This window comes from Pongo pygmaeus, chromosome 7 (genome assembly GCF_028885625.2).
Source record: "Pongo pygmaeus isolate AG05252 chromosome 7, NHGRI_mPonPyg2-v2.0_pri, whole genome shotgun sequence".
In the NCBI taxonomy this organism is placed as follows: domain Eukaryota; kingdom Metazoa; phylum Chordata; class Mammalia; order Primates; family Hominidae; genus Pongo; species Pongo pygmaeus.
The window spans coordinates 10318932-10341434 of NC_072380.2; the positions used below are offsets into that span (position 1 = coordinate 10318932).

Consider the following 22503-nt stretch of genomic DNA (forward strand, 5'->3'; position numbering starts at 1 on the left):
CCCTTCTTGCTAGGATTGGGGTCTCAAATGCTGCTGGCCACCATGTTTACCGGTGATAAACCTAATTGCTAAGCTTTGGACCCATGCTTTTTCCTTCTCTTTCTTCTCTCTCCTCTCTTCCTTTCCATTCTCATACAAGCATCTGTGGAGCATCTGCTGTGGGGTAGCATCTACACTGGCCCCCAGAAGTTAGACATGGACTCAATTCTCCCAAATCTCACGGTCTAATGAAGGAATGTTAAACACAATGCTAAGAAGAGGCACGAGCAGTGCATGGGGAATCCCAGAGGAAGACAATAACCTTCAACAAAGAAGGATGGTTTCAGGAAAGCATTGGAAACTCAACCTTGGGAAATCACTTATGTTTCTTGATCTCAGTTTCCTTATCCATGAAAAAGGAGATTCCATTAGATGAAATGTAAGGTCTTTCATCACGCCAACATTCTGTAATGCTTAATAACTTACTTCTCTCATGGAACGCAATATTACCTCGTCATTGCCCCACTCTAATTCTGTCAGTTCAGTGCATGATATAGACGCACACACAGGGAGCCCCCATCTGAGGTGCAAATGCATTCATCTCCTGGGCCATCCATGAAAGAAAGTCTCTGGTAGAGTTAGGATCAGGGTTTTTTTGTCCAGTTTGAACTTGAACATGGGGAGATTATGGCTTGCTACTTACAGACCACACCATTCTTTCTTTCTCCTTAATAATCCAAATAAAATGTTAGGATAATGAGGTGGATTGGAGGAAGTGGCAACATCTGCCCTCTCCACATATGTGGGTCACTGAGTGAGGCCCACTGCCAGTCGCCAAAGTCATCATCCAGCCAGTGAGAAAGGATAAAAATTCCAGATGAGAAAGCAAGCACATCTTTTCACTGAGTGGAAACAAAATTGCTTGTGTGGCCAGACTGAAATACAAATGATAAGAATTTGTTTTTAGAAAACTAAGAGACCATGTTTATTTAAAGATCGGTGCCATGAAGGACAGTCAGGGACTAGTGGTAGTTTTCTGGGCAGTCCTTTCTTGGTTATGTCTACCTGGCATAGCTACAAAGGAGACAATCATATGTGGCCCCATAAAAGAGAAAGACATTCATCTGCTCATTCATTCATTCATTCATTCATTCAGATACTTTGTGAAACAGGCACTGGAAAGATACAGGAATGTAGATGGTATGGGTGGTTCATGACATCTAACGTATATGTCACAGCTAAATTTGTGCCTCTTCTCATAGGGTCCCTCGCAATTAGTAATTAGTTTCATTATATAAATGCAGTTGTCCCTTGGTATCTGTGGGAAATTGATACCAGGATCCTTCTTGGATATGAAAATCCATGGATGCTCAAGGTCCTCATATAAAACAGTATTTGTATATACCCTATGCAATCCTTCCATATACTTTTAAATCTTCTCTAGATTACTTATAGTGCCTAAAACAATGTCAATGCTAGGTAAAGAGTTGTTATACTGTATTGTTTAAGGATAATAATTTTTAAAAAGTTCGTGCATGTTCAGTACAGATACAACCATCTGTATTTTTTCCAAATATTTTCTATCTGAGGTTGGTTGAATCCACAGATGCAGAACCCATGGATATGGAGGGCCAACTGAACTTGTATACATACATGTATACATATACTTAGGTATGTACATGCATTTGTATACATACCTATGTATGTATGCACGTGTCTGTATACATACATAATTTTATATATACGTAAGTATATAAAAATACATACTGTTTTATTTCTAAATACATATCATTTATTTATGGATAGTTTCCTTTCATTACATATATGTAAAGAGAGAGGGATTTATTTTAAATAACTGGCCCATGTGATTTTGAGGGCTGGCAAGTCTAAAATCTGTGGGGAAGGCAGGTAAATTGGAGACCCAAGGAAGAGGTGATGTTGCAGTATCAAGTCCGAAGGCCATCTGGGGGCAAAATTTCTTCTTTGGGGGACTTAAATCCTTTCTCCTAAGACCTTCATCTGATTGGATGAGGTCAACTCACAAATGGAGGGCAATCTGCTTTCCTCAAGGTCTAGTGATTCAAATGTTAATCACGTCTAAAAATAGCCTTCAGAGCAACATCTACACTGCTGTTCAACCAAACTGGGCACCAGAGCCTGGCCATGTTGGACACATTAAATTAACCATCAACAGTGTCATAGTCCCATCTCTTGGACTACTGGGAACAACATGAAATACAGGACTTCCCTCTTTGAAGTTTAATGGCTTACCAACCAAAAAAAGTCCAGGACCAGATGCATTCACAGCTGAATTCTACCAGACGTACAAGGAGGAGCTGGTACCATTCCTTCTGAAACTCTTCCAATCAATAGAAAAAGAGGGAATCCTCCCTAACTCATTTTATGAGGCCAGCATTATCCTGATACCAAACACTGGCAGAGACACAACAAAAAAAGAGAATTTTAGACCAATATCCCTGATGAACATCGATGCAAAAATCCTCAATAAAATACTGGCAAACCAAATCCAGCAGCACATCAAAAAGCTTATCCTCCATGATCAAGTGGGCTTCATCCCTGGGATGCAAGGCTGGTTCAACATACACAAATCAATAAATGTAATCCAGCATATAAACAGAACCAATGACAAGAACCACATGATTATCTCAATAGATGCAGAAAAGGCCTTTGACAAAATTCAACAACCTTCATGCTAAAAACTCCCAATAAATTAGGTATTGATGGGATGTATCTCAAAATAATAAGACCTATCTATGACAAACCCACAGCCAATATCATACTGAATGGGCAAGAACTGGAAGCATTCCCTTTGAAAACTGGCACAAGACAGGGATGTCCTCTCTCACCACTCCTGTTCAACATAGTGTTGGAAGTTCTGGCTAGGGCAATCAGGCAGGAGAAGGAAATAAAGGGTATTCAATCAGGAAAAGAGGAAGTCAAATTGTCCCTGTTTGCAGATGACATGATTGTATATCTAGAAAATCCCATTGTCTCAGTCCAAAATCTCCTTAAGCTGATAGGCAACTTCAGCAAAGTCTCAGGATATAAAATCAATGTGCAAAAACCACAAGCATTCTTATACACCAATAACAGACAAACAGAGAGCCAAATCATGAGTGAACTCCCATTCACAATTGCTTCAAAGAGAATAAAATACCTAGGAATCCAACTTACAAGGGATGTGAAGGACCTCTTCAAGGAGAACTACAAACCACTGCTCAATGAAATAAAGGAGGATACAAACAAATGGAAGAACATTCCATGCTCATGGGTAGGAAGAATCAATATCGTGAAAATGTCCATACTGCCCAAGGTAATTTATAGATTCAATGCCATCCCCATCAAGCTACCAATGACTTTCTTCACAGAATTGGAAAAAACTACTTTAAAGTTCATATGGAACCAAAAAAGAGCCCGCATCGCCAAGTCAATCCTAAGCCAAAAGAACAAAGCTGGAGGCATCACACTACCTGACTTCGAACTATACTACAAGACTACAGTAACCAAAACAGCATGGTACTGGTACCAAAACAGAGACAGAGACCAATGGAACAGAACAGAGCAGTCAGAAATAATGCCACATATCTACAACTATCTGATCTTTGACAAACCTGACAAAAACAAGCAATGGGGAAAGGATTCCCTATTTAATAAATGGTGCTGGGAAAACTGGCTAGCCATATGGAGAAAGCTGAAACTGGATCCCTTCCTTACACCTTATACAAAAATTAATTCAAGATGGATTAAAGACTTAAACGTTAGACCTAAAACCATAAAAACTCTAGAAGAAAACCTAGGCATTACCATTCAGGACATAGGCATGGGCAAGGACTTCATGTCTAAAACACCAAAAGCAATGGCGACAAATGGGATCTAATTAAACTAAAGAGCTTCTGCACAGCAAAAGAAACTACCATCAGAGTGAACAGGCAACCTACAAAATGGGAGAAAATTTTCACAACCTACTCATCTGACAAAGGGCTAATATCCAGAATCTACAATGAACTCAAACAAATTTACAAGAAAAAAACAACCCCATCAAAAAGTGGGCAAAGGAAATGAACAGACACTTCTCAAAAGAAGACATTTATGCAGCCAAAAAACACATGAAAAAATGCTTACCATCACTGGCTATCAGAGAAATGCAAATCAAAACCACAATGAGATACCATCTCACACCAGTTAGAATGGTGATCATTAAAAAGTCAGGAAACAACAGATGCTGGAGAGGATGTGGAGAAATAGGAACACTTTTACACTGTTGGTGGGACTGTAAACTAGTTCAACTCTTGTGGAAGTCAGTGTGACGATTCCTCAGGGATCTAGAACTAGAAATACCATTTGACCCAGCCATCCCATTACTGGGCATATACGCAAAGGACTTTAAATCATGCTGCTATAAAGACACATGAACACGTATATTTATTGCGGCACTATTCACAATAGGAAAGACTTGGAACCAACCCAAATGTCCAACAATGGTAGACTGGATTAAGAAAATGTGGCACATATACACCATGGAATACTATGCAGCCATAAAAAATGATGAGTTCATGTCCTTTGTAGGGACATGGATGAAATTGAAAATCATCATTCTCAGTAAACTAACGCAAGGACAAAAAACCAAACACTGCATGTTCTCACTCATAGGTAGGAATTGAACAATGAAAACACATGGACACAGGAAGGGGAACATCACACTCTGGGGACTGTTGTGGGGTGGGGGGACGGGGGAGGGATAGCATTAGGAGATATACCTAATGCTAAATGACAAGTTAATGGGTGCAGCACACCAGCATGGCACATGTATACATATGTAACTAACCTGCACATTGTGCACATGTACCCTAAAACTTAAAGTATAATAATAATAATAATAAAGAAACAAAACCACAATGAGATACCATCTCACACCAGTTAGAATGGTGATCATTAAAAAGTCAGGAAACAGCAGGTGCTGGAGAGGATGTGGAGAAATAGGAACACTTTTACACTGTTGGTGGGACTGTAAACTAGTTCAACAATTGTGGAAGTCAGTGTGGCGATTCCTCAGGGATCTAGAACTAGAAATACCATTTGACCCAGCCATCCCATTACTGGGTATATACCCAAAGGATTATAAATCATGCTGCGATAAAGACACATGCACACGTATGTTTATTGCGGCACTATTCACAATAGCAAAGACTTGGAACCAACCCAAATGTCCAACAGTGATAGACTGGATTAAGAAAATGTGGCACATATACACCATGGAATACTATGCAGCCATAAAAAATGATGAGTTCATGTCCTTTGTAGGGACATGGATGAAGCTGGAAACCTTCATTCTCAGCAAACTATAGCAAGGATAAAAAACCAAACACCGCATGTTCTCACTCATAGGTGGGAATTGAACAATGAGAACACATGGACACAGGAAGGGTAACATCACACACTGGGGCCTGTTGTGGGGTGTGGGGAGGTGGGAGGGATAGCACTAGGAGATATACCTAACGCTAAATGACAAGTTAATGGGTGCAGCATACCAGCATGGCACATGTATACATATGTAACAAACCTGCACATTTTGCACATGTATCCTAAAACTTTAATAATAAAATAAATATAATCAGTAAACCAGTATATGGATCTGAACATTACTCAGGATGCTAAAAAGCAATATGGGAAAACATGAGAGAGAAGTTATGAAACAAGGCAGATGGAGTGAAAAGGACTAACATATGACTACCGAAGTTTCAGAAGAAAAGAATAGAAATAATGGAGAAAAGGAAACATTCAATGAGTCCGTGACCAAGAATGTTCCATAATTAATGAAAGACATTGATCTTCCAATTCTGAAAGCACAATAGAGTCCAAGCAGAATTTATATATCTCTAAACACATTTTAGTGAAATGGCAGAACAATAAAGGCAGAGAAGATCTCAAAAGCAGCATATGCGAGGAAAAAATGGATTACTTACAGAGGAGTATCAAATCAACAGACTTCTCAACAGCAGCAAGGGAAGCTAAAAGATGTTGGAAGAATACCACCAATGTGCTGAGAAAAAATAACTGCCATATTTAAATTGTTGACACTAAAAACTATCATTCATGTAAAACAGATTTTAAAAAACGGTTTTCCACTAAAAAATTTTAATAGAGACATGCCGCAGAATGCCATTTTGGTCAATGATGAACTATATATATGATGGTGGTCAGAGCAACACACTACACCATATGGCCTAGGTGTGTAGTAGGCTATGCCATCTAGATTTGCATACATTGATGTGTGCCTAGAAATGAAATTGCCTAATGATACATTTCTCAGAACGTGTCCCGACCTGACTGTATTTTAAAACACTTAAAATTTTAAAATTTTGAAGGTGGCATGTACAGGAATATTCATAGCACCATAGTTTATAATAACAAAAAATTAGAAACATAATCGCTAAATTCATAAATAGAAAACAAACCAATCTAAATGCTCATTATCAGAGACCTGAATAAATTTTGGTATAGTCAAACAACAGAATGTCATTAGGGGATGATTACATACATCAGCTGGAGTTAAACAGATCAACATAGCTTAATCTCACAATGCAGTGCAAAGGCAAGTTACAGAAAAATGTATTCAGTGTGGTATTTCTATAAATTTTAAAAATGTGTCAGGATATATTCAGATGTAGAAAAAATAAGCAACTGCAAAGGGAAAAGAAATGCAAAGTTCAGGATATTCGTTATGGCTGGAAGAAATGGAGAGATCCTCAGAGGGCTTCAACTCTGTAGTGTTTTATTTTATGGTATTATTGTTTTGCATAAAGACAAAAACATTTTGTATATTTAATATTTTACCGTAAGTTTAGAAAGAAATGGAAAGGAGTGAAACAGAGGGAGAAAATTTGAAGTATTTATAAGCTCTTCTCATTTTGCAAAACAAAATGCATATTTAATGGCAAAACTAGTACTTGCGAGAGACGGTTGAAAGGGGAACAAGGATGAAAGAATAGAGCAGCTCTAGGTTAGTAAACAGAAACCCTTATCTTACCAGCAGACTTGGTTGCAGGGCTGCTCTTCCAGCTTGCCAGGGATTTTAGGAGGTCATGTCATTGTGGCTGTGACCTAAGGCCAGGAGGCTGGTGCGCCAGTCAGTGGTTGGGAGGTAGTGGGAAACATGGCTACCCTGTCTCCCCCAGGCTGTCTCACAGCCTGTAGCTGATGACCAGGAGGAAATATCACACTGAAGAGTTAGGTCACTGTAAAAATCCAATCCAACTCTACCAGAGCTCAGCTTTAGCTGGTGCTGCTGCTGCCTACATTGTACATTGCAGATATTAGTAAGTGCATCTCATTGGACCCAAAATCACATCCAGAATACTAGCGTAAGGCAGCTGCAACATGACACACAAAAATGGAATTAGGATTTAGGGGAACTGGATTTTGAGTGCTTATTGAGACACTATCTAGCAAGCCTACCACTTTGGCTGCTCAGCATATGCACACAACCTTCTTTATTAAAATTTCTAGAAAACAATAATAGTAACAGCATGCTCCTAACACAATACGACTATTCTCTACGCAAATAGAACACTCTGATCCTCTCTGAAAAGTCTCATAAAATCATCATATCCATCTTTGAGTGAGATTGTTTAATCACAATCTCAGCTTCACATCCCTGTCAGTTTGGGTCCTCCAAGAGCCAATGCCAAGACTGAATTATATGTGAAAGAGATTTATTGGTGGAAATGCCTGGCAAGGATAAAGGATCTTGGGAACAGGAGGAGGCAGAGTATCTTCAGACCCCATTGCAGGTCTGAGAAAGTCTGGACCAGGTTGGTGAGAATTCCTGAGCAAAGGGTGCCAGGTTGAGCAGTAATGGCCCAAGAAAAGTTGGCCCCTGCCACTCTCAGCCATTGGCTGGCTATACTCCGTAGAAGTGCAGTGTTGGTCTGACAGCTATCATGGATCTGGAGGAGTAAGCTGAAGGCTGTCATCAACTATGCTTCCCACAGCAGATTCTTTTGAAGTAGATCTGGGCGGTACACTTCCATGGCCACCACAATCTTATATCCTAAAGATCAGTAATAAATGTAACCAATGTGAACACTTGGGGAAAAGAAGGAAAAAAAGGAAATTGGTATATACAAACACATAAAACAAACACAAAAATCCAGGCTGCTGCAATTGTTCTCAAGTCTGCAACTGATCCTGAGGCCACAGTTGGCCTTCTTCCAATTTGAACCTCAGCTGATTTTGGTTATTTGTTGGGGTGACCAGACATTCATTTCTGAGCTCTTGATGGTTTTTCCTGTATGGGGTTGCTATAGTTTTCCACTGATTTTTCCCTTTGGACAATGAAATAGAAAGAGCATCTTCAAAGGATGTAATGGATTTCAGACATATTCCTCCTTGTCCCCATGTGTGGAGCAAATCTCTGTTCTTTGATATTTGGGGTCAGTCTTCTCAGCCAAGACACTAACCTCTTCCTTTGCCTATTGGCTTAGTGGTATAATGAACTCCAGATGTCCAGGTGGCAGTCTCAACTCTCCATGCAATAAACCATCGTATTCCCTGGTAGAGGCATTCTTCCCTTGGGAACCAAGGTCTCTAAACCTCCAGAGCTCAAAGTTGCAGTGGTAAGAAGCAAAACTTTATTGGGTGTGGATTATTATGTGCAATAGTGAATGAAGCCAGTCCCATTCTTATCCCTTGGTTCCCAAACCCAAGTTTTCTGGCCATACAAGAATCAGCTCCTGTTGAATGTGCTACATAATAGACACGGTACTTTGTAAAAGAGCACTCCAGCCTCACATGTCATGAGATATCAACAGGCTCAGTTGCATAACCCCTATGGGGCCATTCCACTGTTCTATCAGGCATGCTGCTTCTGGGTGGTGGGACCTATGGGAAGATCCGTGAATCCCATGGGCACCAAGTGCATTGCTTCAGTTCTGCTGCATTTTGATCTGTTGCATTTTAATCGGTTTGTAAGAAGTAATGCCAAATGCAAAACCATCGTGATGAATAACTAGGCATTTAGTAAGTTATGTGTGATGAGGCAGCAAAGGCCTTGTGGGCCTGGGAGACACATCCATAGACAGAATGAATAAATATCTACTACTGTGATGGAAAATTGCTGACTACTCCATGAGGGAAGGGGTCAACTGTAATCAATTTTCCACCAGATGGGTACGTGCTACATCACCCCCAGCCTACAGACAATGGCCACAGCAGGGCCTTCCAAGGATGCTGGTGCTCTCCTTGGAAATGTATTTTTCAACGCCTGATATAACAAAGCATCCTCAGGAATCTCATAAACTAGAGTTAGAGGATGGGGGAGCAGGTCACAGTAAATCCATTCTGGCATTCTTATCTAAGACTTTGGATTCCTTCTTTTATATTCTGGAAAGCAATTCTGTTTAACGTAGGCCATTTTTTTGGTCCAAGGTTTTAGTCCTTCAACCAAATAGAGCCACTTCCAGCTGCTCTAGGTAAACCACTGAATTCAGAATTTCTCTTAAGTGCACTTAAACTGATAAATTTGGCCCAGTCAAATAAAATTCTAAGTCCCTTAGAAACCATTCTTGCACATAATCCTCAGGTTTCTACAAATATATATTAGAAGAATGTTGCAGTTATTTTAATGTTTTCTATCTTCTCCTGGGTCAGATTTGAACTGATTTCTATGAATTATACTGGGATGACTCTAATGACTGCTGTGAGAGGTGATGGGGTGTAGTGGGCTATGGGAGAAGCAGCATTCCCTGGGAAAGTACTTTCTTCAGATGAGTCTTTACAAAGTCTTCAAGCAAGAAGGGACTAGGTTCCCAGAAAGGAAAGGAAGGGAAGCTCAGTGGACTTTAAGGTTGTGAAGTACGTTGATTCATCTTAACATACCCAAGTTTCCCAATGCAATACTCCTGGTCACAGTCCTTTCCAATTAATCACCTTTCATGGAAGCACCTAAAGAGGCTCTGAATTCAAGTTAGGTTGTAATTCTGCCACCTTGTAGGAACAACTCTGGGTTCAATTTCTGCTATGATAAGAGATTCTTTCAGGGGCAGTTGTAGAAGCTTCTTTGATGCTTCTCCAATGCTTTTGAGTTATGCCTCTGAGTTGAAATTTTAAAGGCCTGAGATTGTTGGGGTATTTTGTTCTGTATTTTTTCTGTAAATTTTCCATTGCATTCAATAACTTTAACCCTTGTACTTATCTCTTCCACCAGAGTATTCTATCAAAAAGGTGCTTGGTGTCTTTTAATAGGCAATTGATTCTATGAATGACAGGTCATAACTTAAGACACTGCATGCCATGGACTACCAGAAACCCATTTTCCACTAGCCAGGAGGTCATTATTGGCTTCAAGCTAATCCATGCCTAATAACACATCTTAGATTTCCCTCCATCTTTGCAGTTGTATTTCCTGGAACCACTTTCAGTACCAAATACTGTATCAGTCAGGATTCTTTCAGGAAAATAGAAAACACTCATGTATCTCAAACAGAAAGGTATTTAATACCTGAAAATGGGTACTTCTAGAACCATCAAAAGTGCTTGAGTGTCAAGGTCAGGAAAAACAGTTGCTTCAAGAGCTCAGTAAACTAAAGGAATCATTGGAACCCCCTGCAAATGATATAATTATCTTCAGTATCAGGATGATTTGCAGAAGACCCAAAGTTAATGGCAAAACCTCATGACTGCCGTCTGCTGAAATCTGCATGCCTGCACACAGCTGCCATGGGAAAATGATTGCTCCCTTTCCTCTGCCTCCTAGAACTTGGCTGAGAATCTAAATTGGAAGCCTGCTGGGATCCTGAGAAACACAGCTCTTAGGCTTTCAGCCTCTACAATACCTGGGAGATTTAGAAAGGAAGCGATGGTGCTAAAAATCAGTATATAATATCTGGCATATTGACCTGCTAAATGTGGAAAACAAGAAGAGTAATTCCCTCATGTGGTTGCTATGAGGATTAAGCAAGATAACACTTGCAAATCCTGGGCATAGTATATTGTACATGATTAGGCTTAATAATGGGTAGTGTGGTGTCTTTCTCAGCCCTAAAATCAGAATAGCTCATAGCTGTCAACTCTGTCCTCTGTGAGAATGTGTTAGATGACGCTGAGCCATTATTTTCCATTTGTCTCCCATTTCCCCAATACAGATCCTTGTGCTGTACTTCCCTGGGTCCTGGGAGGCTGGCTCCTAGGGACTGAGTTACCTGGGATCCTAAATGCCACTTGGCTTGACCTCAGCAAGTACCAACAGGAAGTACCAGGGCAGGAAGGGATAGGGTTGGGGTATTTCTTCCCTGTCACTTTCCTGTTTGGGCCATTGTTCTGCCGCTGGCTGGGTCCCTTCTATACTCAGTCCTCACAGGGCAGTCCCTCCTTCACACTTGCAGTCCTCACTGGATTCCAATGACAGTAGCTTCCCCTATGGCTTACGGCTACTGTTCAACTCTGGACATCTTGTTCTCCTTCGCTGAATCCCTTTACAATGCACACAACTTTCAGTCCCTTCATTAAAATGCCTTCATTTGCACTTTCAGAGTAGAATCCTGTTTCCTTCTGGAGTCCTTCCTAATTGACATACTTAGGGCCATCTTCCTTAACGCCCCAGATCTGCTGGTTTCGGAGTCATCAACCTCCTCATTTCCACTGCAGAGGGCTGGAGGGAGATTCGAAAAATCAGGGCAGGGCCCAGGAGAAGGTGAGGAGTGATGGTGAGCAGAGAAGTGGAGTGACGCTGAACTCTAAGTTGGCATCGCGTGCCCCTCTTGGCTGGCATGGGGATTTCATCTCCAGGAGGCCAAGTGGAGTGGACTGTGGCACACAGACAATGCCCTCCTGGACAAAAGTCTGGGGCCCACACCTGGCACCCCTGTCCAAAGTGGTATCGCTACATCTGGAGTTGCACCTCTGTTGCATTGCCTGCAAAGATCCAACTGTCCCCGTACAGGGAAGAATTAGGGCACAGCTGAAAACCAAAAGGGAAAAGAAATGGGCTGAAATCCATGGGGAGCAATGTCTATTTCTTAGTCTGTCTCCTGCCCCAAATAGCTCCCCTCTCCTTTCGCAGCTTGTGTTGATGCGTGGCTTTCCCTGGCAGCAGATGCCACCGGAATGTAAACTAGGACGCAGAGGGCGGTGATGAGCCACAGGCCCTCAGGCCATGTCCTGTCCTGCCCTGACTCCCCAGGCTCCCTTGCCTGGAGTTCAGAGCACAGACCCTGAGTGACCCCCTGCTCGCCAGGATGTCCCAGCAGGGCCCCTGCTCCCCAGAGCCACAAAAAATTAGGGGGACCCTCTGTTCAGCCTGGGAGGGGGCCAGGGTCACATTTGTGAACTGGTGGGTAGAGGGGGTAGTGCCGGGTGGAGCTGCAAACCTCCCTCCTATCCCTGCCCCATCCCTACCCTGTCCACCCCTTTCATTCCCTCCCACTGCGCCCCTGATGAGGCCTCTAAGGGAAGCCCATTCTCCCCCTGGACCTTCAGGGAGCCAGGCTTACCTGCTCTTTCCCCTGGGAGAGCTTTCAGGTCGGTCTCAAACAGGTCTTTCTCTCCCTGCACAGGTTCTTTCAGAGCATGGCTTCAGCCTGGTTACTTCTGACACCAGCCAGGAGGAACAGACTATTTCCCATACAGCAGTTACCACCAGAAGTACCCGAGCAAGATCACCCTCAGCTCCTGCAGCCTCAGGGCACCCGAGTGTCCTGTCCACTGGGCATTTGTTATGAACAAAGATTTGTGTGGCCTTTCACTTTGCACGCTGAAGCGCTAACCCTGGCTGCAACGGGACAGGGGGCCACCAAGGAAGTCATTAATGTTAACTGAGGTATAGGGTGGTGCCCTGGTCGACAGGATGGTGGCCTTATGAGGACACTTATAAGATGGATGCCCGCTTGTCTCCCTGACCCCTCTGACACAGGAACTGAGGAAGAGTCACAAGAGGACACAGCAGATGCTGGTCACCTGCAGGCTAGGAAGAAAGCCCTCCCCAGGAACCTGGGTCTTGGGGACTTCCAGCCTCCACTGTGGGAAATAAATGTGTGTTGATCAATCCACCCAGTCTATGGTGTTTTGTAACGGTGGGCAGAGCAGACAAAGACAGTATGAAAACATAACTTCTCCCCACATGTTGAAGTTACAACAGCAATGCTTTCAACAAATTGGGCAATGCCTTTGTGGTTCCCACTGGGCGAGGGTTGAAGCTTACAAAACACAAAGGCATTTTTGAACGTCGGGTCTTTGAGGTATAATTTCTATTCAGCAAATTCACCACTTCAAGATGGATGGTTCTGTGAATTCTGATGAATGTAAATGGCTGTGACCAGACATAGAACTTTGGCCGAATGTGGTGCCTCATGCCTGTAATCTCAGCACTTTGGGAGGCTGAGGTGGGCGGATCACCTGAGACCAGCCTGACCAACATGGTGAAAACCTGTCTCTACTAAAAATACAAAAATTAGCTGGGCGGGGAGTCATGTGCCTGTAATCTCAGTTATTTAAGAGGCTGAGGCTGGAGAATTGCTTGAATCTGGGAGGTGGAAGTTGCAGTGAGCCAAGATCATGCCATTGCTCTCCAGCCTGGGCGACAAGAGTGAAACTCCATTTCACAAAAAAAAAAAAAAAAAAAAGACATAGAACATTTTCATCACCCCAAAACATTCCCCTGTGCTTCTTAGTAATCCATCCTCTTCCTGGAACCGCAAACCTGGGCAACAAGTCATGCGTTCTCTGTGCTTGGAGTTTTGCCTTTCCCAGAATGCCATGGAATCATACAGTGTGCAGTGGCTCGTGTCTGGCTTCTCCAACTACGTGCGATGCTCCTGAGATCCGAGTTGTTATACGTGTCAGTCGGCTGTTCCTCTTCGCTGCTGTGTAGCACCACTGTTGTGTGAATGCACCACAGTTTGTTCATCGCTTCCTCTGACGATGGACATTTAGGTTGTTATCAGTTTTTTGCAATTAAGAAGAAAGCAACCATAAACACTGGGTACTGGTTTTCATGTGGATGTATGTTTCCATGCAATCTTGTTTTGATTAAAATGTGAACTCATCTACTGCTGTGCTAGGCAAGTTTTGGATGATTTGGGGTCTAAATGAAGATAATGCAGGTGCTTGCTGTGTTCTCCCTTTCTGAAGTCTGGGACTGCCGTGGAAGTTGTGTGGTTTCTTTGGGCAGGATGGTGGGTAATGCAGGAATTCTTTTATCTATGCCCTGTTCCATCTCATATGCATGTCCCCTCCAGTGCCCAAAAGTTTGCAAACACTTAGAGCAGCAATGAGATGTTTTGCTCTACTGACCCCAAATACATGCTGTTTCCAAAGAACAGAGGCAAGGAGGCTTTCTCTCCCATTTCAGGACCCCGCTTGGCAGAGAAAAGAAAAGCATTAGGTTGCTGAATTCTAATGCTTTGCTTACAGCTATGAGAAGTACAGTAAATGCTGGTTCTGACAAAACTCTACGTCCAATAAAATGAATGAACTGCCTAATATTTTATCTGTCTTCCAGTTATTCCGATGGGATAGTTCCAAGAGGTTCTAAGATAAATTTTAAAGCCTCAAAACAGCTGGGGAAAGAAAGTCCCATAGTCATTTTCCCTAAAATAGAATATGGATAGAATTTTGGAAAATGTTTGCAAACTTCCCTTATGTATGGAATTTCGGAAAATGTTCACAACCAGAGCTCCTTGCCATTAATTAGTAATACTAGCCATTCTTCATACACCTGTCACATCCACGGTGATTTCTTATCAGAACGATTCACTGGCCGCATAGCAGGGAAGATGGTTTATTCGGATTTGAGCTTTATTCAGTAAACTGACCCCCCCCCCCCCATCTACCACTCAACCTGGTACATTATTCCAACTTGATAGCTTAACTTGAACCATGCACATTTGTCAATATTCTCCTATTTTTGAACTACCAAAACAACAATTCTGATTTAACTCAGAAGTTCCCGCAGTTCCCGTACACCTCTGTACCTTTGCCCAGATAGAATGCTGCTTGAGTTTCAGGGTTGCTGTAACAAAGTTCCACAAACTGTGTGGCTTAGAACAACAGAAATATTGTCAGGAGCTCTGGAGGCCAGAAGTCCAAAATCCCAATGTTAGCAGGACCAGGCTCCCTCTGAAGGTGCTAGGAAGGATCTGTTCCACTTCTCCCTCCTGGCTTCTGGTACATTCTTGGCTTGTGGCAGCACAACTCCAGTCTTCACATGGGGCTTTCCCTGTGTGGGTGTGTCCAAATGGCCCCTTTCTATAAGATCACCAGTCATATTGGATTGGGGGCCTGTCCTACTCTAGCATGGCCTCCTCTTAATCAATTACATCTGCAAGGACCCACTTCCAAATAAAGTCACATCCTGAGGTCTGGGGGTTAGAACATCAACATAGGAATTTGGGGGACCATCACTTAAACTGTAACAAATGCATTCCTGCCCTCCCCCCAGGGCTTTCCCTTTGGGAATTGGCTTAGCCCAGACAATCTTTATTTCCTCTAGACAATTTTCCCCCTCGCCTCTTCTCCCACCCACCACACACCCGTGCCCCTCCCCTGGCTTCCAATGATACCCTTACCCCATTGTATTAAGGTAGTCTCTCTGCCAGTGTGTCTCTCCAGATGATTATGAGCTTCAAAGAGAGAGAACATCTATTGGTCATCTTTGCATTGTCCTCCAAGCCCAGCAAGTAGAAAGTGCTCCAAAGAGCTCCGGATGACCTCACGAACAAAGAAATGAAAGAATGGCACCACCAAAAGCTACCCTGCAGCTGATCCAGGCATGGATCTGTATTTTGGACGTGTCTTGTTCATAGAAACTGCTGGCCAAGGTGCCTTCCTTTGCAGGAAGACATTAGTAGAGATGACATGGGAGAACTAAAATCGTGGGCTTGGTATTTGCCACATCCTGTGCTCAGATACACCCATTAGCTCGTTACTCCTCTCAACCATATAGTGCTGCACTATCATCGTCCACATTTTACAGGGCAGTCATCAGAGGCACAAAGCTAAGAGACTCCGCTAAGGCCCCACAGCCAGTGCCCTCTCTGCTGTTTCACTTGAGCGGTTTGGAACAGCAGCCTGAGTCCTTCTCATTCCCCAAGGCTATTTCTAGAGCGCGCTTCCAGCTATTTTGTCCTGACACATTCATGAAGCTGAGACGCTGCCTCTTATAGGAGCACAGCTGGCTGGGGAGTCCTCCCACTCCGAGCCTCTCTGCCCCAGCTCCATCCTGACCTCCACACCCCACAGGGTTCAGGGTGATCCCGGCTTTGTCTGGACTGTGGCGGCTCCACCCCTTCCCTATTGTGACCTGGGCAGTCAGGCTGGGCTGGGAGATAGCAGGCGTGGAGAGTGAAGCCCCGCCCAGCCCCCCTTCCACACCAGAAGCCTCTCTGTGGCTGATGGGAGGACCAGGGCTGAAGAAAGGATGGAGGGATGAAGGGCAGCCCTCCTGCTGCGGGTCGCCCTGCTGCTGCCCTGGGCCTGCAGCTCCTGGCACGTGGGTCTCTGGGAGTCCTTGTGGATGTGCCTCTCCAGGGCCCTCCATCCTCAGTGGGCAGGAGAATCCCCTAGGGCGCTTGCTCTCAAAGTCAGTTTCCAGGCGTGCTGACTCGGTAGTCACGGGGTGGGATCCGCGGGTGGGAACTGCATTGCTAAGAAGTCCCTCGGGTCAATCAGATGCAGGTGGTCCCTGACCAGGCTCAAATCATGGCTCCCATACAACCCAGACGTTAAAGTACGTGTGGGAGAGAAAGGGAGAGAGAGAGAGAGTTTACTGTCTGTCTTCAGTACCAGTTTTCCAGAGTGAATGGCCATTGTAACGAACCCCTTCAGGAGAGCTACCCGGCTGTCAAGGTGGAGATGTTAGGCAGTGTTGACGCCAGTGTGTGACCCTCAAAGGGGTCATCTCCTGCTATCGCTTTGCAAATCTTCTGAAGGACTATGCAGCACCTACCAGGTCTAACACAAAACCATGACATCATGCAGCTACAGCAAAGGCGGTGCATTAACATCTACTATGGATCCATCTTCTCGAGCCTGATAATTTCTGTAGCCTTGTTCCATGTCCAGCCAATTTATTGGTCAATGAATATCAAATCTCTGCCACATGCTGGGAGCTTTTTTTTTTTTTTTTTTTTTTGAGACGGAGTTTTGCTCTGTTGCCCAGGCTGGAGTGCAATGGCATGATCTCGGCTCATTGCAACCTCCGCCTCCCAGGTTCAAGTGATCCTCCTGCCTCAGTCCCCCTAGTATCTGGGATTACAAGCACACACCAACATGCCTGGCTAAATTTTTTTTATTTTTATTTTTAGTAGAGACAGGGTTTCACCATGTTGGCCAGGCTGGTCTTGAACTCCTGACCTCAGGTGATCCACCCACCTTGGCCTCCCAAAGTGCTGAGATTACAGGTGTGAGCCACCACGCCTGGCCTGGGAGCTGTTTTAAAAAGCTTTTAAGCTTTTTAAGCTTAACATGGCTTTTATCATGCTTGAAGTTAATGCATGTTCTATTTTTACAGTAAATTCATGGCCATCAGACGATATTAATTAGACATACACGGCATCAGGACCTTCACAGCCACCACAGGTTTTCCCCTCTCCACCCATTATGTTCTTAGGAAATTCTACTTGCTTTCCCCAAACTTTAGTAGTTTCCCATCAGCCCCACAACCACTGCAGCCCGACAACCACTGCAGCCAGGTCCTCACGTACCACACAGCCCCTATTCCAGGGCCGCCCCCACACCCCCAGCTGCCTGCCCCGATGGGTTCTGGGGCAGTCGGAGGAATTACTTCTGCTTGGTCACTGGATTAGGGTCTATTTCAATCCACCATGACCTCATCTTAATTTAACTAATTATATCTGCAAAGACTCTATTTCCAAATGAGGTCACATTCTGAGGTTCTGGGTGGACGGGAATTTTGGGACGATACTATTCAACCCAGTCCAGATCGTCTGTAAGATCTTAAAAGAACAGGTCCTCTGTAACCAAAGGGAGGCAACGAGGGGCAGTGGTTAGGGGTGCAGGCTCTGAAGTCAGATGACCCAGTCTCCCTCCAGGCTCCCCTACTTGAACTGCCTGTGTGACCTTGGCAAGAGGTATCCCCTGTGCCTGTGCCTTTTCCGATTTCCTCATCTGTAACATGGGAATAGTAAGAGTTCCTACCTTTTTGGGCTGTTGCGAGAATTCAGTGAGGTAATGCACATGAAGCGCTGAGCTAATAGGTAATAGGAGATGAGATGCTATATAGACTGTTGTCTTCATCACTCTCTTTCACTCCCGTCCAGTTCTCAATAGCATACACACGGCTGCCACAAATACACAGAAGTGTTGGAAATTAGCTCTGTGAGACAGGCCTATTTCATATAAGAAAAATGAGGATCAGAGAAGCTGAAAGTCTTGCTGAGGACACCCCAGCAAGGCGAATTACAGGCCCAGAATTCTAACGAGGGCATCCGGACTCTGGGATTAGAACCGCCTTCTGCGTCCCAGGAAAAACCTCCCCTAGTCATGCCCAGATCTGCCTGGTCTAAAAACCACAAAAATAGCAGGAGTTTCCACTGAGTCAATGCTTGTCATATATAAAGACCTGGATTTAGCTGTTTCCTTCCATTCACAGAGCCGTCCTGCAGGAGAGATGTTACTTTTACCATCAATGTAAAAACTGAGCCTTAAACTGCTTAAGAAACTGTTTAGATTCATTCAACTGAATATTCACACTGGAGTTTGAATCAAGGCCTATGTGACTTCAGAAATTTAAGATCCAAACCATACCACTGTTGTACCTGACATCTTTCGTGCAGCTCCCTCATCTTCAGAGAAACAATTATAATTCTTCACTTTAAAGCAAGGTCATGTGACTTTCCAATGACTTCAGGGCATTCAGTAAAGAACAGCTTGGTTCAAAGTAAGTTGATGAGCACAGCAATTTCTTCATAATGGCAACCTGGTTAAAAAAAAAAAAAATAAACCCATACCCGGCTTTGGGAAGGAAGTTGTTTGTTTTAATGTTTTGTATTTCGACTTGCAACACATAGAGTGGTGATTTTTTTCAACATTTTCTGTGTCACTTAACATTTTTGAAAATAAAGCCTTTTCAGCTGTGAAACAATATGAACATCCTGATCCTATCTCTGTAAAATATGATGGGTGCACATTGATAGACGAGGGTGTGGAAAGTTAACATCTGAAGGTGGCAATAGGAGTTGCCTCTGCATGGGTGGAATTAGAAGGATTGTTGATTTATTTATTTGAATATATGATAAAGAAAGTTCAAGTAGCACAGACGGCTGCACAATGAAGAGGAATTTCACCTCTTACACTCATTCTCAGTCCACTCGCCAAAGGCAATTATATGGATATGTATTCTTCCTGAAATATTCTTTTCATACACAATCGTGTATAAAATCGTGTATGAAAAAAAGTCTGCCCATCATGTAGTGTGTTTTTATATATAAATGTACTTATTTATATAGTTATGGGTATTCTTCGTGGTCTTTTTCCGTATCTGAGTTTTCCAACTTTTTATCATTATACATTTCTTTTTTTTTCTTTAAGTTCTGGGATACATGTGCAGGATGTGCAGGTTTGTTACATAGGTATACATGTGCCATGGTGGTTTGCTGCACCCATCAACCCGTCATCTAGGTTTTAAGCCCCGCATGCATTAGGTATTTGTACTAACGCTCTCCTTCCCCTTGGCCCCCACCCCCACCGACAGGCCCTGGTGTGTGAAGTAAACATACGGAACGCTTCACGAATTTGCATGTCATCCTTGCGCAGGAGCCATGCTAATCTTCTCTGTGTTGCTCCAGTTTTAGGATATGTGCTGCCGAAGTGAGCACTACACACTACTTTTTAATAGAAGTTTTTGAAAGGTCCAAAAGGTTTGGGGAAACCTTCAAAACCATGAGAGTTACCATATTCCTCAATTTTCACATTAATTACGTCTGCTCCATTTATTTGTGCTATTTGGCCATCTTTTTCAGCATGTTTTAGGATCTGTAAGTTGTTTGTAATTCAATGTTTTGTGCCACAAGATAACATTTTGATACAATATTTGTAATTTTTGCATTGGCATATGTCAGTTTGTATATCTACTGTATTTGTCCAGTGACCTATTATGAGGTGCAATGGGTTTTTGTTGGTTTTTTTACTTTTTGTTATTGTGAACAACACAGAAAGAGAAAAATGGGTTGGCTGAAAATGGATTTGGGGTGAAAAGGCTGGGGGAAAATGTGAAGAATTTTGAAAAAAACATACAAAAGTGCTTAGAGGTAAAACAGATTATCAAACCAGCCCTTGTTGTATTAAAACTAATGCACGAGCTGGGCGTGGTGTCTCTCACCTGTAATCCCAGCACTTTGGGAGGCCGAGGTGGGTAGATCACCTGCAGTCAGGAGTTTGAGACCAGCCTGGCCAATATGGTGAAACTCCATCTCTACTAAAAATACAAAAATTAGCCAGGCATGGTGGCATTTGCATGTAGTCTCAGCTAGTCGGGAGGCTGAGGCAGGAGAATCACTTGAACCCAGGAGGTGGAGGTTGCAGTGAGCTAAGATTGTACCACTGCACTCCAGCCTGGGTGACAGAGTGAGACTCTGTCTCAAAAATAATAAAACTAATGCATGAGACTAGATGGTGATGATTGAGAGTCCTTGTTGACCAAATTGTTTGTTTTCTTTTCCAGAAGTCCCAGAGCATAGCTATGTGGTTGGAGAGCCTAATCAAAACTATTGTCCCAAAGGCTGTAGTCCCAGCCCTTTCAGAGACCAAGTCAGGAAGATTGCTTGAGCCCAGAAGTTCAAAATTGCAGTGAGCTATGATTGCACCACTGCACTTCAGCCTGGGCAACAGAGCAAGACCCTGACTCTTAAAAAAAGAAGTCTGCTCATCAAAAGGTGCCATAAGTGCTTTTTGCCTCGTGCCAGCGGGCTGCACCTCAGTAGGCTATAGGAGTAACTTGTTCCTGCCCCTTCCCCTCCCAAACAACCTTTCTTTCCTAGGGTGACAGTAGCGGGAGCTCTGGTTTGCCAGAAAAAGAACAAAAGCACATGGTACCAGCTGGGTATTATCAGCTGGGGTGTGGGCTGTTGCCAGAAGAACATGCCTGGAGTGTACACCGAGGTGTCCAATTATCTGCTTTGGATCAAGAGGAAGACTGTGCTGGCAGGGAAGCCTTATAAGTACGAGCCAGACTCTGCGTACGCTTTGCTTCTCTCACCCTGGGCCATTCGGTTACTGTATTTTGTGATGCTTCTATCATCCTGGTGATTAAACACCACGTTGTCTCAAAAGCCAAGCGTCCTTCTCAGTTTGTGCACTAAGGTACAGAGCAACTCCAGGTTGCAATGAGTGGCTCTCAGATGATGCGTTGTGCCTGAACTAATCATAGAACTATAGTAGTACTTAAAAGATAGCTAAGACCCACGTCACAGCCTATGGGTCACCTGGAACTTGGAAGTAGCTTGCCACTTTCAACCTGAGCCCTCTCCAAGAGTTTGGAGGGAGTGCCTTTCCACCAGCGGGGAGCATGCCAGGGACCTGGGAAGCAGGAAGCTTGCTCTTTCCTCCTTGCAAACAGGCATCCTTCCACAGCAGCTTTTATCCGACAAAAGGGTAGACGGTTCATGAGATAGGAAATATGTTGAACTCCCTCCCCCTTCATTGGTAGTTCATCCCAGAAACCTGCAGATTTGGTTTCCAGAAAGATCCTTGTCCTTCACCCTGCTTGCTCCCTCAGCCACCATCTGGTCCTGAGTCCCCACTAAAAGTTGCTTTTGGCTCTCAGAGATTATGAGCAACAACGCTAAGATTCAGGATCAGAAGTCACCGAAGCAGAAATGTCCTAGTGTTGGGGTGGGAAAAAAAACACACAGCTAATGAGATGTAGCAGTCAAGTTACCTTTGCTCGCAAGCATCAGGAGCTCCAATTGAAGCTTAAAAGGATGTCGGTGGTGCAGACTCAAAAGAAGAGCAGAGACCCTGGGAGCTGCCCCAGTAAACAGCAGTCTGACAGTCTGATGGACACCAAGGGCACCTTTCGGGCCATCTGGATGAGAGGGTGGACTGTCCATTCTTCATGCAATCATCGTTGAGCAGAATTTTTTCAATCAGGCCTGACATACAAAACAGCATTCTTTACTGAGGCAACTTGGCATATTTTTGAAGAGAGAGAATGAAAAAGTTGCAGAATATTTTTAAAAAATGAGAGCATTTTATATGAGTTTGCCTTAAGTGGAATTCCATGAGCTGTGAACAACAACAACAACAACAACAACAAAGGAAAAGCATCAATCTTTGTGCATATGCATTTGAGAAGAAAGAAAATATGATGTAAAGACAGTTCCTTTAGCCTGGCCTTCATTAGCTTTCTCAGAACAGGATAGCTTGTCCACCATCTGAGTCTAGAAAGCATTTAGGTGAGGAAGCACCTAAACGCCTTAGCAGGAAGAATCAGTATATACCTGCAGTCCGTTTTGGTCTAAAGCTGCAGTGGCCACAAGAATTTTGGCAGCT

General features: G+C 43.5%; 2 protein-coding genes and 1 non-coding gene across 6 annotated transcripts in view; 1 reads left to right on the top strand and 2 right to left on the bottom strand.

Moving 5' to 3' along the window:
• The window catches only part of PRSS51 (serine protease 51), a 64436-nt gene extending 51394 nt beyond the window's left edge, over nucleotides 1–13042 (top strand). For 2 of the 4 annotated variants that reach the window (XM_054499905.2, XM_054499902.2), the window contains exon 6: nucleotides 12552–13042. In XM_054499905.2, coding sequence (XP_054355880.2) covers nucleotides 12552–12716 — 165 coding nt within the window. In that variant the 3' untranslated portion in view covers nucleotides 12717–13042. Of the gene's footprint in view, nucleotides 1–139; nucleotides 1145–12551 lie in introns of those variants that run through there. The other 2 variants (XM_054499903.2, XM_054499904.2) reach the window with 2 other exon arrangements.
• The window catches only part of PRSS55 (serine protease 55), an 83671-nt gene that overhangs the window by 57823 nt on the left and 3345 nt on the right, over nucleotides 1–22503 (bottom strand). Inside the window, exons 2-5 of the transcript XR_008504336.2 lie at nucleotides 21890–22103; nucleotides 18771–18931; nucleotides 12489–18293; nucleotides 11834–11956 (exon numbers count right to left, since the gene is read on the bottom strand). The gene's annotated coding sequence lies outside the window, so the exon portion shown is untranslated. Of the gene's footprint in view, nucleotides 11957–12488; nucleotides 18294–18770; nucleotides 18932–21889; nucleotides 22104–22503 lie in introns of the transcript that reaches the window.
• LOC129043236 (U6 spliceosomal RNA) lies at nucleotides 19723–19829 on the bottom strand. The gene has a single exon (XR_008504342.1). It is a non-coding gene; the product is annotated as a U6 spliceosomal RNA (small nuclear RNA).